The 15459-nt window shown below is 36.9% G+C and overlaps 1 protein-coding gene across 2 annotated transcripts in view; it reads right to left on the bottom strand.

Moving 5' to 3' along the window:
- The window catches only part of DERA (deoxyribose-phosphate aldolase), a 464384-nt gene that overhangs the window by 331250 nt on the left and 117675 nt on the right, over positions 1 to 15459 (bottom strand). The window contains exons 7-9 of one of the 2 annotated variants that reach the window (XM_012447615.2): positions 13471 to 13583; positions 8917 to 9066; positions 7923 to 8617 (exon numbers count right to left, since the gene is read on the bottom strand). In XM_012447615.2, coding sequence (XP_012303038.2) covers positions 8561 to 8617; positions 8917 to 9066; positions 13471 to 13583 — 320 coding nt within the window. In that variant the 3' untranslated portion in view covers positions 7923 to 8560. Of the gene's footprint in view, positions 1 to 7922; positions 8618 to 8916; positions 9067 to 13470; positions 13584 to 15459 lie in introns of those variants that run through there. The other variant, XM_064377711.1, reaches the window with a different exon arrangement.

The following is a 15459-nucleotide window of genomic DNA, read 5'->3' as shown; positions in this document are numbered from 1 at the left end:
TGTCTGCTAATTCCTTCTGCAATCTCCTAGTTTAAAGCCTGGCCCCCTATACTCACCCCAAGCTTGTGCCTTTTTTGACACATTAAGAGCCACTTATTGACTCAGATTTCTCTTCACTCTTGAGTTCCAGACTTGCAAAGCTCCAGGTTAGAGACATCTCTGCCAGTTCTGCTTTAAAAGAATTACTTAACCTAGACCCCTCCCACTCTCCACTTCCCCCTGGTCCTGCAACCTTCCTGCTGTAGAAGGTGAATCAGAAAAAGACACAAGGCAATCATTTTATAAGAATGATACAAAGAATCACAGAAACCAGTTGTTATAGTTAAGTCAGAAAAGTGAGAGACGGCTTCTGAATTTGAATCTTCTTTTCTGATGTTGCTTAGTGATGAGTATAAAAGACGCCCAGTAAATAAAACCAAAGCAGAAAAAGCATGCTTATACTCATTAAAAAATTATATTTGTGTAACAATTTTTTGTAGTGTCATCATGGTGGAAGAAAGACTAACAAGAACTTTTCAAACAGCTTCTACATGTCAGGCAGTTTCCTGATCCAATGTTATTAAATATTTCCCTCCACATTCCAATGGGGATACGTTTTATCTGAGGGAGAAATATGGAATAATAAAAGATGCCTCAGGCACTGCCACTTAACCTCCCCATTCCTTAGCACTTTAATTTTAAAGTTGCTGTTGCTTTTACTACTATTTCAACTTCAATCAGAATTTGCATGCATTCCAAACATAAATCTTCCTATTCAAATATAACATGTATACAAATTCCAACTCATTGGCTTCAGGCAAAGGCGGCAGATCAAAACAGGTGGCATGCTCCAGGAAGACAATCCCAGAACTTCTATGAATCAATGGGGATAGGTGCATGGGCTGACAGCAGTTTTCCCTGCACCCAATTGGACATCAAAGAGAAGCAAGAGAGGTGGGGATAACAGAAAAAGCATATGACAACCCCATATTTGTAGGAAGCAGCCTGTTATTGAGGCAGAATCAGAGAAGAGAAATGCATGTGAGCAGCCCTAAAGCTGCTAATCTCTGGTGACGAGGGAGAGTTAACTCCAAAATAATTCACTCACATACATAATCCTGTGACATAAAGAAAGCATGTGTTTGTGAACAATAAGAATTCCTACTAGCCTAGAACATGGAGAAATGTAGCATTTATTCCACACAAATCTCTTGCCAGTACCTGGTCCAGAAAAAAACTTATTAGAACATGAGCATCTATATAAAACTACTCCAAGAAAATAAGAGATAAAATAAATAGGGGGGAAATAGAAGACAAAGAATACTCACGAGGAAAAATATTTACATAAAGTAGATAAAAATATGGGCCAAACATATTGCTAAAGTCTTAAAAACAAAAAACTGAAACAAAGCTACCATATCTATAAAACAAGAGTTCATATCAAATATACAAGAGCTCAGGGAAGATAATACCTGATAATAGAAATGAAATATAATTGTTAGAGCTCAGAAAACAAATATTTCACTGAAAGCAACCAGATTGTGCTGAAAACATGGCAAGAAACAAGGATGACAGGAATAGAAAATAGTACAAAAAGAAAAAGAAGAAAAAAAACCCTCAGGACTAGAGAAAATAATAGCTAGACAGGACACATATCCAATAACTGGCATCCTGAAGAAAAGTTTAAAAATAGCAAGAAAAAAGGAAAAATGTTAAAGATATACTTCAAAGTAACTTTCCAGAAATACTTTATGGATATATAGACAGAGAGGGCACACTGAACCCCAGGAAAAACTGACACAAAACATTCAACACTGAATCTTGTTCTATTAAGGTTACTGGCATTGAAAGAAAAATCTGTTGTTGGACTGAGGCAAAAAGTTTAAGTCAGACTCTTACTTTGTACAGCAATGTTCAATGCTAGCAGACACTGAAGGAATAATACAAAGTCCTCAAGGAAATAAAGTGTGTGATCCAAGAACTGTACATGGCCAAAAAAAAAAAAAAATCACTAAAGTTTAAAAACAATAAACATTTTTGAACTTGCAAAAACTCAGGGAATGTAGTCCTAAAGCCCTTCTTTGGGGAACTACTAGAGGCCAAAATTTGAAAAGAAGAGATAAACAGAATAATGAGTATTGACTGTATTTAACTTTGCAACTAAGACGAAAACAATTGTGGAGCTTATGGTCACAGAACAGAATTTAAATGTTATAAACTGTAACCATGTAGAATATATCAAAAGTTTGGAGAAGACAACAAGATGGTAGATGGGCATGCTGATTTTCTCATCTGTAGAGGACAGAAGGTTATTGTTAATACAACTGTAAGTACATTTCCAAGCCACAAGAATATGTTATAAAAGCTATATGACATCAAAAATCAGATGAGTTTGGAAGGAAAATAAGAGTGAGAAAGTAGAAAGAAATAATTTCATCATGCTCTTGGTGGGAAGTCAATAGCTGTCTAAATAAAAGTTTACGTATTTGGAGGAAAGGGCATTGTCATATATTACTGGTGAGAATGCAATTCTCTTTAAACAAAATGACTCCATGGAACTTCTCTGGACCTATTATATGGGACCAAGAAACAAGGGGTAACTTTGCAGTGTTCAGCTTTAAAGACTAACTGAAAATGGAAATACAGTAGAGGGGCAATGAGTTGTTTCTTAACACAAAGCATTAACTGTCTCTCCAGTACCACCTTGTTATATTGTAGTTGACAGCTGTGATGATGCTTGACCATTCACTATCTTTTAAACATCATGTGTCCCTTTCCCCAAGAAGGCAGCCAAAACTTGCTTTCTCAGCTTCCTTTGCAGGTAAGGTACAGAGATATGACCAATACTGTAACAAGACATAATCAGACAGGAACTTGATACCCAAAAGATCAATGAGAGGAATTCATCTTTGCCCACTGTGATAAACCCAAATTTCAGGGAAGGCAAAGGCAGGGGTTCTGGTATCAAGTGCCCTGAGGCAGTACAAGTGAGGCAGTACCAGCAGGTCTACACTTGATATTAGCCAAAAGGTCAAAAGTGATTAAGAGCAGTTCTAAAGAATAATTGGGGCATTATGCTTACCTAGCTGCCTCTTTTTCTGATACAGTTTGGATTTTTGTCCCTGCTCAAATTTCATGTTGAATTGTAATCTCCAATACTGAATGTGGGGCCTGGCAGAAAGTATTTGGGTCATCAGGGCAGATGCCTCGTGGCTTGGAGCTCTTTGCCATAGTGAATTCTCCCAAGAGCTGGTCATTTAAAAGTATGTGACACCTCCCCATTCTGCCTTTTGTCCTGTTTTCACCATGTGATGTGCTTGGTTCCCCTTTACCTTCTGAGGCCTCCCTGAAGCTAAGCAGATGCCAGCACTATGCTTCCTGTAAAGCCTGCAGAACCATAAGCCAATTAAACCTCTTTTATTTATAAATTACCCAGTCCCAGGTATTTCTTTATAGCGATGCAAGAGTGGCCTAATAAAACTTCCCACTATTTGCCCATCCTGGATATCCTGTGACAGCATGCTTTAAGAATAAGTATCTTTTCTCACTTAAAGTAGGTAGAGGAGAGTTCTGTTGCTTATAATTAAGAAACATGCCTACATGCAGTATGGTCCTGGCAAAGCAAACACTTAGAAAGCAAAACACAAATTTAAAACATTCTTTTATATGGAAAAGACCAAGGAACTAACATTTTCATTTGCCCTAGAGACCATCTACACAGTACCTTCAAAATAAGCCAAGTATGTGTAAAACATGCCATTCCCTACAATATCTTATCTATTCTAAATGCAAGTTGAAGAATGGGCTCTGTTAAGATATGTCTTGGTTTTACAGTACATTATATCTAAATTGCCAGTTATAGCATTCCAGACTGGTGGAATCAAATACAGCTGAATCTTACAATCTTGGCTTGATAAAATCCTTTGAAGATTTTATGGATAATGATTTAAAATTCATCTAAAATGTTTATTCTAGGATCCAAAACTTGCTTTTAAGCCCAAAGTGAAATCAAGTCCATTGCCTCGTGTGAAAGGATTAATGGCTAAGTCATTTCCATTGTCCTCTCTCCCGTTCTTGGCTATGAAAAGCAGCAAAATATACACATTTATCCTAGAGCTTCAGGATACAGAAGTGCTGCAGCTGGTGGATTTTACTGCTTAATAGATACATTTAATTTGGAATCTAGATATTGAGTACAAGGATTTCTAACATAGTGGTTCCCAAAGTGTGGTTCCTAGAGCACAACAATAGCATCACCATCACCTGGGCATTTGTTGGAAATACAAATTCTCAGGTTTTACAGCTAACTTATTGAACTGGAAATTCGGGGGGGTGCAGCTGAACTTGTTTTATATAACTCTCCCAGTGATTCAGTTTGAATACCACTTTTTTTTGGCAGCACAACTAAACCATCAAATAAAAAGACAAGTCTACTACTGGGAATAGTAAGATGTACCTTCTTAATAACACATTCTAGTCCATTAAGCGAGTCCTTACCTAGAACTAACCTAACTTCACATGTAGCATAAATTCTACTTCTTCTAGAGAGGAGATACAGGACTGTGTCACTAAAATCTAACAGAGAAGTAACTTTTCCTGGGATTTTCAGGCATTAAGTACCCTTTGATCTTCCCTTCAGGCTAAATAATCTCAGTTCCTTTAACCTTTACTTATAATCACATCTTATAAGGTACTTAAAATCACTTCTTAAAACTCGTTGCTAATCTCCATAATAAACTATAAGCTTATTTTATTGTTCAAATGAATTGAACACATTCCCTGTCATTGGACAATAGAAACTAATGCCACACAATCTAGGTTTCTTATATTCTACGTGTTTTACAAGACGCACTTCTAAAAATATCAAGTTTCAGGTCTGTCCTTTCTAGATATTCCAATTCCTCCTCCTCATCTGTGTTCTTTTTCCTAATAAAAAGTTTTAGTTCATTGTAAGGTCACTAAGTATTTCACATATATTGCACTAAATATCCTGATCCTCATCTGTCCTATTAAGTGTAAATTGACCAGATGGATATTCCTCTGACTCTCTCCTGAGCAGGTTTTAGTTAATTAAAAATGATTATTTTTACTACATATTTTATATATCAGCCAGATGTTACCTGTGGTCATTTCTAAAAAGGATCATTTGGTGGTGGTTGTAAAATACATATTTTCTTTGGGAGGCAAAACCCCTGAGAGTGATCAGGAAAATAAGTGTAGAAATTGATTTCACCTCATACCTTGTTCCTAGTACCAAAATAGGCATAACGTTTCACTGCCTTGGAAGGTAAGATCTATTCAAATTCTTTCTTCTTCTTTATATTTCTGCACTCTGGCCCTGTTTATGATGTGTACAGTATCAGGCTGATGGAAGAAAAATTAATGGTTTCCCTCTGTACTAGAAATATAACTTAATTTTTCCAGAGAAATGGATTTGGTTTCTCTAGATTTGGTTTCTATAAGACATGTATGTATGACATAGCAAACCTCTGCTCAATCAGGATAGAGACTGTGTTATGTTGCTGTGAGGATGCACTTCCAGATATCTGTAACAGTTTCTACTGCTATACAGGTCTCTTTCCAAACTATTTTTCATGTGAACCAATTTGTCTGAATTTCTCATTAGTGTTCAAATAATCCAGAATGAGGCAAAAATACTTTAATTCTAAAACAGTTTTGTGACATGTCATCTCCTCTCCATGTGTATTCAAATTAGAATCCAAACAAGCCTCCCCTCCGCATATTTTTTTCCTTAAAACAAAACGAAGTAACATTCAACTCTTAAAAAAATTCAGTTCTAGAGGTCATCCAAAATTCTGAGATTCTAACAGATGAAATCAACCATACCATCACACTGTCACATGGGCTAGATTGAGAAGGTTGGCCTCTAAAACACCATTTAGAAGACTCTTAGAGGCAAAAACGAATCTCTTGAAAGTCTTAGGTTCACATGCTAACAAACATGATTAGATATAGCAGGATGCATAAACAAGCAAGAAATTTTCAGTTCCAAAGACCAGGGTATGTCTTGTAAAATAGTTCATCATATGGTGGGAATGTACATTCTGCAACAGCTCTGACATTCTATGTGACCTTGCACAAGTGACTTCTGTTTCTTTTCTCAACGTAAAAAAAAAAGTGCTGAACTAGATGTTCTCTAAAGTCTCTTTACGCTCCCAAATTATATGACTGTTTCAAAAATAACTTTCATGCCTAATATGCTTTACTGAACAACTGCAACAAGGCAGGGTGCTTGCATTAACTTAGAGGCTTTAAACACAGAACATAGCAAGTTATTTTCTGATTGTATAAAGAACCTAATCCCAATGTTCTGAAGTACACAAATCAGCTTGTAATAAATCATGTCACCTCAGAAATGATCTCTTCCTCTTATGTTTTCATAGCAATCAACATTAATGAGGGTGTTCTTATTAAAGTCATCTGTGATACATATGATTTCAAGAGCCAGGTAAGGATGGGCAGATATTCCGGATGAAGAGTCCCATAGTCCTTGGAATAAATTTTCCTCCCAAATATAACATTACTTACCTTTAGATCAGGCTATGCTCATCAGCCTCTAATAGGTCTGAGGGACTCACTAGTCTTAATTTCCTATGTGAATCTGTAATTGTCCACAGAGGTCAATTTCAGTGAATGCCTCATATAAATTAAAATTGAAGATAATGATGCCTATTCACTTGATCAACTAAAATGACCAGCTGGGTTTAATGGGAGGAAAACAGAAACCCCTGTGAAATTGGAATAGCTTCAAAGGTGACAGACTGATTATTTTTCTGTAATGTTTCTTCTCCAAAGGTGACTGGCCATTGTAGTGGTGGGCACCTGGGCTAGCGTATGATGAGGCTGAATATGGCATTCAGAGCCACCGACCATATCCAAAGGCACAAGTCAAAAGTTGGCATCCTCCTGAGGCAGTGGGGGAAAACAGAATTTCTTTTCTATTCTTGTTTCAGTCATTTCATTTATAGTTAGAGAGATGCTTTGAAGGCCTTGCTAAATTGTCTCCCAAGAGGCAACTTCTAATTTAGATTGGTTGAAAAGTGTTTTCTCTTTTCAGCCATAAAACATTTTCTTGAATTTGTTCTAATTATCCTTAGGGTAATATAATTTTAGGTCTGAAGGAACTTAGATATCATATGCCCCAACTCCTTTACTTTATAGATGAAGAAACTGAGATGTGAACTGACCAGACCAAGGAGTCAAAGGCAGAAAGAGGGAGAGTATGGGCTAGAATTCAGCAGGTCAGAAGATGAAACCAAAACTGACTTCTAGTCCAGGTTTTTGCTTATGAGCAACTAGAGAGCCATTCAGGGAAGAAAGACTCTCTCCTGAAGAAAATCGCCATTTAAGGAAACACATTCTGTAACATGGCAGAGATGTTAGCAAGCAGAATCTCTGAAGAGTGAGGCTGGGACAGACAGAAAGCAAAAAAAACCAGCTGACCACAAGGCAGATTACTGTACCCGAGCCTATGGGGAGCTCTTTTTATGCACACCTGACTATGTGTACCGAGGGTCCGGGATACCTGGAGGTCACGGCATGCACTTCAGAGCCAGCCTGTCTGCTTGGGCTTTATTCTTAACTCTGCGAATTTTGAGCAACCTTTGGCATGTTGCTTAAATTTCTTTATTCCTCAGTCCCCTGTCTGAATAAAAGGATGATTACATCAGTACTTACTGCTGTAAGGATTAAAGCCCTTATAGTATTTACCTTACTATTATGAGGATTAAATCAGAGTTAAATAAATTAATATATGTAAAGCTTATTACATGGCAAGTGCTTAATATCTACTGTTTTTCTCCATTCAGTACACTAGAAAATCTGAAGAGTTTCAGAATACATACATAAGTTGCATTCATTAATAATATACTGAGGTGCTTTACAGATATATACCCAAGGAATCAACTAGAGAGATTCAGGAACTCACTGATAAAACCTCTTTTCATGTTTAATGGATTACCTTTTCATTATGTATTGTAACAATTTAAAAAAATAAATAAATAAACTATAGGAACTTTATTATTTTAAAAATTTTAATGATATTCATAGTTGTATATAACAGCTCCAGAAATTGCATTAGCAAAACAATTAATAAAAGAGCATATCCATAGAGAAAATGAAAGATGAGTTTTCAGGGCAGGAAATCAGTGCTGAATCAGTGACTCCTGAAGTCGTTACAGCAGCATTTGCGGGATGTTGCATTTTCCTTTGCTGGGCACACTGTTTGGGCAATTTAACGTTGTTTTATTCCCCCTTAGAATTTGATGTTGTCAAAGCTGCCATTAACATTTTACTTAGAGTTTTTAGGAGAAACCCCTCACAAAGTTAATAGCGCAGATCTTCAAGTAATTAAGATCATTTCAGATGTGCCTGAAATGAGTGCCTGTGAATGTGGGTAAGTTTGGTTTTTAGTTCCATTCTTTAAGTTCAATGGAAATTTTAAGGAGAGAAATGCCAGTTACCTATTGTCCTACTTTTTAATTAAATAATTTTAGCAAATATGTAGAAAAATAATTTTTAAACATTGTCATAAAAAACTTTTCTGGAACTGGTGACTAATTTAAGACATTGGAAGATCATGATAAGCTGCATATCTTCCAGTCACATGATGGTAAATCTGTGAGGAAAAGTAGAATTTAGTTAATTAACAATCATTCTATAATTATACACATCAGTTAATAATTATACTATCAAATAATAATGAATAGTTTTAACGAACATTTCATTATAAAGCCTCATTAATATGTGCTTCACCCAACTCACTTCCGATGGAGATTTGCTTGGAAGAAAAAGTAGAGGATTGAGTAGGATGAGGTCAATCAGATGACTTTTTATCTCTAGTTCTCAATTTGACTTTTCAATTCCTTTCTCAAAAACACTTGTCAATTTATTCCAAAGATAGAGATTATTACTCACCTGCCTCTCAATGTCTGAGAGCAGAGTACTGGCACCTATTCGAAAGAGTTCTGGCTTCAGCCACTCATCTCCAAGCTCCTCCTTTACAAGAGAGAGCCAAGCAAGGGAATCCTTTGCACTGCGGATGCCTCCTGCTGGTTTAAAGCCTATCTAAATGGGAAGGCAGAGAATAGAACAATCTTTATTGTTATTGGATTTCTTTTAAGAATGATACTATGTTTTTCACTCTTGATTCTCTCTCCCTCTGTTGTTGAAAGAAACCTTTTCACTTCACCCAGCAAAAGGGCTTAGATCAGTGACTCATGCCCATTCACACTACAAAACAACTTTCCCAAGATTTTTGGAGAATGTCACTGCTTTCGAAGAGACACTAATGAGGGTTACTAACCCTCATTAACATTTCACTTATTGGAAAGTCATAAACCTCAACCATCTAGACTATAGCTGTGAACCTGGAATAAACAAGGAAGGTGTCAATAAATAGGAAAACAGATCACAAAAGCCCATTCATTCTACATTTCTTTTTTTTTTTTTTAATTGTATTTTAGGTTTTGGGGTACATGTGAAAAACATGCAAGGTTGTTGCATAGGTACATTCATGGCAGTGTGATTTGCTGCCTCCCTCCCCCTCACCCATATCTGGCATTTCTCCCCATGCTATCCCTCCCCAACTCCCCACCCCCGCTGTCCCCCCACTGCCCCCCAACAGACCCCCGTGTATAGTGCTCCCCTCCCTGTGTCCATGTATTCTCCTTGTTCAACACCCTCCTATGAGTGAGAACATGTGGTGTTTGGTTTTGTGTTCTTGTGTCAGTTTGCTGAGAATAATGGTTTCCAGGTTCATCCATGTCCCTACAAAGGACGCGAACTCCTCGTTTTTAATGGCTGCATAATATTCCATGGTGTATATGTGCCACATTTTTCCTGTCCAGTCTATCATCGATGGGCATTTGGGTTGGTTCCAGGTCTTTGCTATTGTAAACTGTGCTGCAATGAACATTCGTGTACATGTGTCCTTATAGTAGAACGATTTATAATCCTTTGGATATATGCCCAGTAATGGGATTGCTGGGTCAAATGGAATTTCTATTTCTAGGTCCTTGAGGAATCGCCACACTGTTTTCCACAGTGGTTGAACTAATTTACACTCCCACCAACAGTGTAAAAGTGTTCCTATTTCTCCACATCCTCTCCAGCATCTGTTTTCTCCAGATTTTTTAATGATCGCCATTCTAACTGGCGTGAGATGGTATCTCAATGTAGTTTTGATTTGCATTTCTCTAATGACCAGTGATGATGAGCATTTTTTCATATGTTTGTTGGCCTCTTGTATGTCTTCTTTTGTAAAGTATCTGTTCATATCATTCGCCCATTAAGTGAGCCTGTATAGTCAATTCTCAGCCTTCATCTTGAGGTTCAAAAGACACGTGCATTTAAAATAAAAGGACAGAATCAGTAAGGCTGCAAGATTACCCTAACCAAACTGGCAGCAATCCAGCAAGGAAAGTTGACAGTTGTTTTAATCAATTCAACTGCAGGGATTTTTTTTTCTAAGTTGCAGGCACACAGCATCCTAGAAAGCCGGCAGACAAGTTACATAAGCGCAGTAGAAGAACATGGGGTGAGGGTGTCCACATACTCCAGTAGTCTTTAAGGGTTGACCATAACACAGCCCAATCCAGTCAATATCTGATATTCGCAAATGATGTCCCTGGATTCATTAGGAAAGGAAAGACATGTTCCATATACAATAAAACTCTGATTATCTGGTTTTACATGTTTCAGAAACTTGACTATCCAGTAGAGTAGGGAATCTATAGATGTTAGTGGTCAAAACAACACCCCAGAGCCTGACTACTAAATCTCTCACATTTTGTCACACAGGGCTGTGATCGGTTGCACCAGCAGATTACTGCTAATAGAATGCTAGAGAAGGGAGACATTAAATGAATATAGTCTATTATCAACCGAAGCAGGGAAGGTTATAGTTTAACCCAAACTCTACCATTCCTTGGCCACACCACACCCAATCAATATTTAAGTTCTGCCAATTCTACCTCCTTAACTTCCTTACCCTCCATGCACATTTTCCTCTGCACTCACTTGTTTCAGTTTAGACCCTCATCAATTCTCACATGAAATATCAGTAAAAGTCTCTTAACTTGTTTCCCTGCCTCAATTACACAACGTCACTAAGCAGTAGCAATGCGGTGATTCCAACCATATCTGCTATTACTCTAGAGCCCAGGCCATGACTCTGTAAGGCAGCAAGGCGGGGTTAAACAGGTTGAGGTTACTTGTTGAGAAGCAGCCAAAAAAATCAATTAGTTGATATTAGCATACATGTTAATCATGGTAGCATTTTTGTCAATTAGGTAGTGCTTCTTATAGATTTTCTATATAGTTCAGTTTGTGTCAGTAAGTCTGTTTCCAGAGAGGTTGTAACATAAGTTTATCCTTTTTTTTAAGAGAGAGAATATGGAAAACATAAATCTGCAATGAAATCAGTTATAAAATATTAAACCTCTGCTTCTCAGGAGTGACACTAAGCATGGTCTGGAAGGTGGCCTATCACATTTCAAAATACCCTCAAATCAATGACACAGAAACTTAATAGTCTAAGGACGACTGCCCAAGCAACTTGTCAACAACCCAAAAAGCTGCACCTGATTTGCAAACATACACAACTACTTTGTTTGAAATCAAATATGATTAAATGAATACAATTTGACTTGTACCTGTCTTTTTCTTAATAAAACTAGGATGGACTTATTTATGAGCTGGGGAAAGAATCAATACAATTAAAAAGAAAGGACTGAAAGACAGCAAAGTGTCCCTCCCTCTGTACTCTGGCCTGGAACACGGAGCACTTAAAATTTGCATTGACATTCTTTGCTTGTTGTCTAAGAGCTCTCCTGAGAAGGGACGTAGTCATTTTTCCATTCCTAGCATTTAGCACAGGTTAACATGGCACATGGTTAACTACCCAATAAATGTTTGTTGAGAACAAAACAGGATTGGGTCCCCAATGGCAAGTCTGAACCCTGACAATGGAACTTAATGCATACAGATAGATGTCTGAGGACTACACCAGACCCAAAACTACCAGGGATGGGGGCCCAGGCATCCATAAAGTATAAAAAGCTTCACATTTGGTTTTGATGTTCTTTGGCTATAAGAATCACAATCTAATGAGTGGTGGTAGTTTCAACTGAGGACCAAAGATAGATTTATCATTTTTACAGCTTAAACAAAAAATCTTTTAGCTTATTTGGATCACTGCAGACAGGCTATCAAGTAGAGGTTATTCAAGTTGGGTCACCTTTCTTATGTAGGTCACAATAGATATTTATCGTATTCATAATTAAGATGTGAAGTTTTTCTAAGAGAGAAAATTCTAGAAGGCGTTTATTTCCTCTCGTAAACCAGCATATTCCAAAAAAAAAGTCACCTATTCCAAAATAAACTGAAGCTACAGTTACATACAAAGTCATCACATCAGGTGAACAAAGGACTAAAGGTCTTTTTTGGGTTTCTTTTTGGCAGAAATCAAGAGACTGGTTTTAAAAGATGCCTCTTAGGAAGGGAAAGTCTCATTAAACACATGCACACACACACACACACACACACACACACACTCTTTCTCTCCAATCATGTAAAAAAATCCTTTGAGATAATTTGCAGCTAAACAAGCAATTTGAGATGAAAAGGAAAATCCAAACTCATTTTTAAAAAAACACCTCATACACATTTTTCCCTTTAACTTCGTATGTTTCAAAAAATATGTGTTATTTTTTGAAAAGCTGACAAAAGCTAGTATACACCCTCCTCAGCTTAACAGTCTTCCAAAGAGCACATCCAACTGCCATAAAACGCAAAAATTGATATTTAATTCAAGAGCTATATAACGTCTAGCTACCTTTTCCCTGCTGTTTCGCAGCATTTCATTATTTTGTTTAATAAGTTCATCTCCTCGAGAATTTTCTCTTCACCTCATATTATTAAAAGTAATAAGTTTTTCTGGACCGGGGGTTTCCCAACAGAAAAACCAATTTATGTGTGTCCTTCAATAATGACAGGAAAAGATTATTTCCCATTATATTGCATACTTTTCATATCACCACCACGGCTTATCATTCAATAAATGTTACTCTGCAATTCTTTCCATTCCTCAAGGAAGTTTAATTTCTGCATTAACCTGTTTTCACTGGCCAACGCCTTGCGAGAAAGCCTCTGTGTTGCAGCAGAATTAGTTCGTTAAAGAACCCATTTAGGAATCTCTTGTCAGTGACAAAATTGTCTTTGGTTAACAAAAGGACATAAAGTGAGTTTACATCTTGATCACACATACTCCCACACTCACACTCACTTTGTTAATCATACATTTTTCTCCATGAATGTGGTCTTTTACAATGAAAGGTAAATTAAACATTTATCTTAATAAAGGTAATTCATTCACAACTTCTCCATATAAACACAGTTATCCTGGCTGTAACTAGTATTATAAATAACATTAGCTTTACTCTGAAGAAAGATTTGCTGGTAATAATATACCTTGTTTCCAGTTTTCCAGAAGAAATCTCTAATGGCCCGTAGCATCACTATAGCTACCGGGAAGGTGGCATTTACTGTTTCTTTTCCAGTAGAGGTCTTAATAAAATCTGATCCTAAGACAGAAAGAAGAAAAACTCCATGTTAATTAAAGATTTATTTTTTACACTTTTGAGTCAGTGGGAGAAATGAATTGTGTAAATTTTTTTCCCAAAGAAACTCAACGTTATTTTTCATCAATTATTGGAAAAAGTGGAACCAAAATCTCCCTTTAAAATAATTATGTCCATATTTTCCCCCATTACTATCACTATATCAGGCACCAAATATATTCTCACTGACCTCTGATATTCTTCCCTCCATATTTCCACACTGCCAATTAAAATCAAGTTGGTTCATTTAATACATAACTGAGATGAATAAAAACAATTTTATGCTCTATGCTTAATATCATACATCATAACACTTTACTACAAAACTTGAGTGCCTACTCATTTTCTCCTAATTTGCTGATGCTTAATGAAAAGTACACAGTATACAGTTGTGACAGTTCAAGAGGAATCACCATTAGCTGATTTCTATTGCATTGTTCATTAATGAAAGCACTGTCTTCCAACCAGATTAGCATTTCCATGAAAGACACCATGCTGTTTCATACCTTACAAGTATCTTAAACAACTTCCTTCCTTCATATCTTAAACTTCTTAATGGAGTTTAACAGAATAACACAAGGAAACAAAGAAATGATCACAGTAGTTAAGATTCATTGAGTGCTATGCATTATAAATCTAGGTGCTTTACAAGTATTAATTCAGTCAATACCTGTATAAGATAAGTAATAATATGATCTCTATTTTTAAAGAGGAAATTGAGGCACAGAAAAGTTAAGTAACTTACCTGAGATCACACAGTAAACGGAAAGTTAGGATTTTAACCAAAGTAATCGAATCTAAACAATATGTCACCGTGTCTCCAAGAAACTTACCTAAGTTCACACAGTCAGATAGCCAAACAAAGAATACATCTTTCACATGTTACATGGCCCTGAAATACTCAGTGTGGAAGATATACCAGCAGCATGGGCACTCCCAGAGCTTGTTAAAAATGCATACTCTCAGGCACTACCCCAGACCAACTAAATCAGAACCTAACATAACCAAAGTTCCTAGGTGATTTGTGTGCCTGGCCCTAACCTACCGAATCTGTGGCACCATACCTAAAACCAATCTCTGAGATCCTGCTGAAGTCCATTAATGAAGTCAAAGATAAAAGCTGAAGTGGCCAAAAGGCCCAAAGAAACATACTTTATTAAGCACACTGTGTATAAGGCATGTGAAAAATATAAAAACAAAAAATTCAAGACCTTGCCCTCAAAACCATACAATGTAGACACTGTTAGAGATAAAATGTGAACCCCGCGTTATCACCAGATGAGCTAGAAGTCAGGAGATCTGGTTTCTAGCTTTGGCTGTGATAGTTACCTTTGAAATTCCATTCCCTTACATTCCTCATTTGTAAAATAGGTCTAAGAAATTCCTACTTGCTTCACAGTATCACACATAGTATTACACTATATAGTATTCAAGGCATCAAAAGGGACAATCTATGCAAAAGCACTTTGAAAACCGTCAATTACTATACAAATAGAAATGAGACAAGGACTTAAGTAGGACTGCAATCTGTATAAATTCCATAAACACTGATGCATCAGAGCAGGTCACTGGAAGCCTTCATTTCTTTGGGTCTATAGGGTGACTGGGAGAAACTGGAGACATGGCTATCATGCCTGCATTTGTTCAACAAATATTTACTGAGTACTACCATGTGCCAGACTCCGCTCTAGAGATGCTGGGAATAGGCCAACTAACGAACAAAAAGTTCCTGCCTTTGTGAGCAGGTGTTCTAGAAGAGAAAGACAATAAAGAAATAAATGTCAAGTGGAGATAGATTCTATGGAGAAAAATAATACCATGTAATGAGATACTGATGGAG

This window comes from Aotus nancymaae, unplaced genomic scaffold (assembly GCF_030222135.1).
Source record: "Aotus nancymaae isolate 86718 unplaced genomic scaffold, 86718_ANA_hifiasm-v0.15.2.pri h1tg000016l, whole genome shotgun sequence".
Classification (NCBI taxonomy): Eukaryota; Metazoa; Chordata; class Mammalia; order Primates; family Aotidae; genus Aotus; species Aotus nancymaae.
Note: the sequence above shows the minus strand (reverse complement) of the source record. Positions and strands in the feature narration are given on the sequence as shown.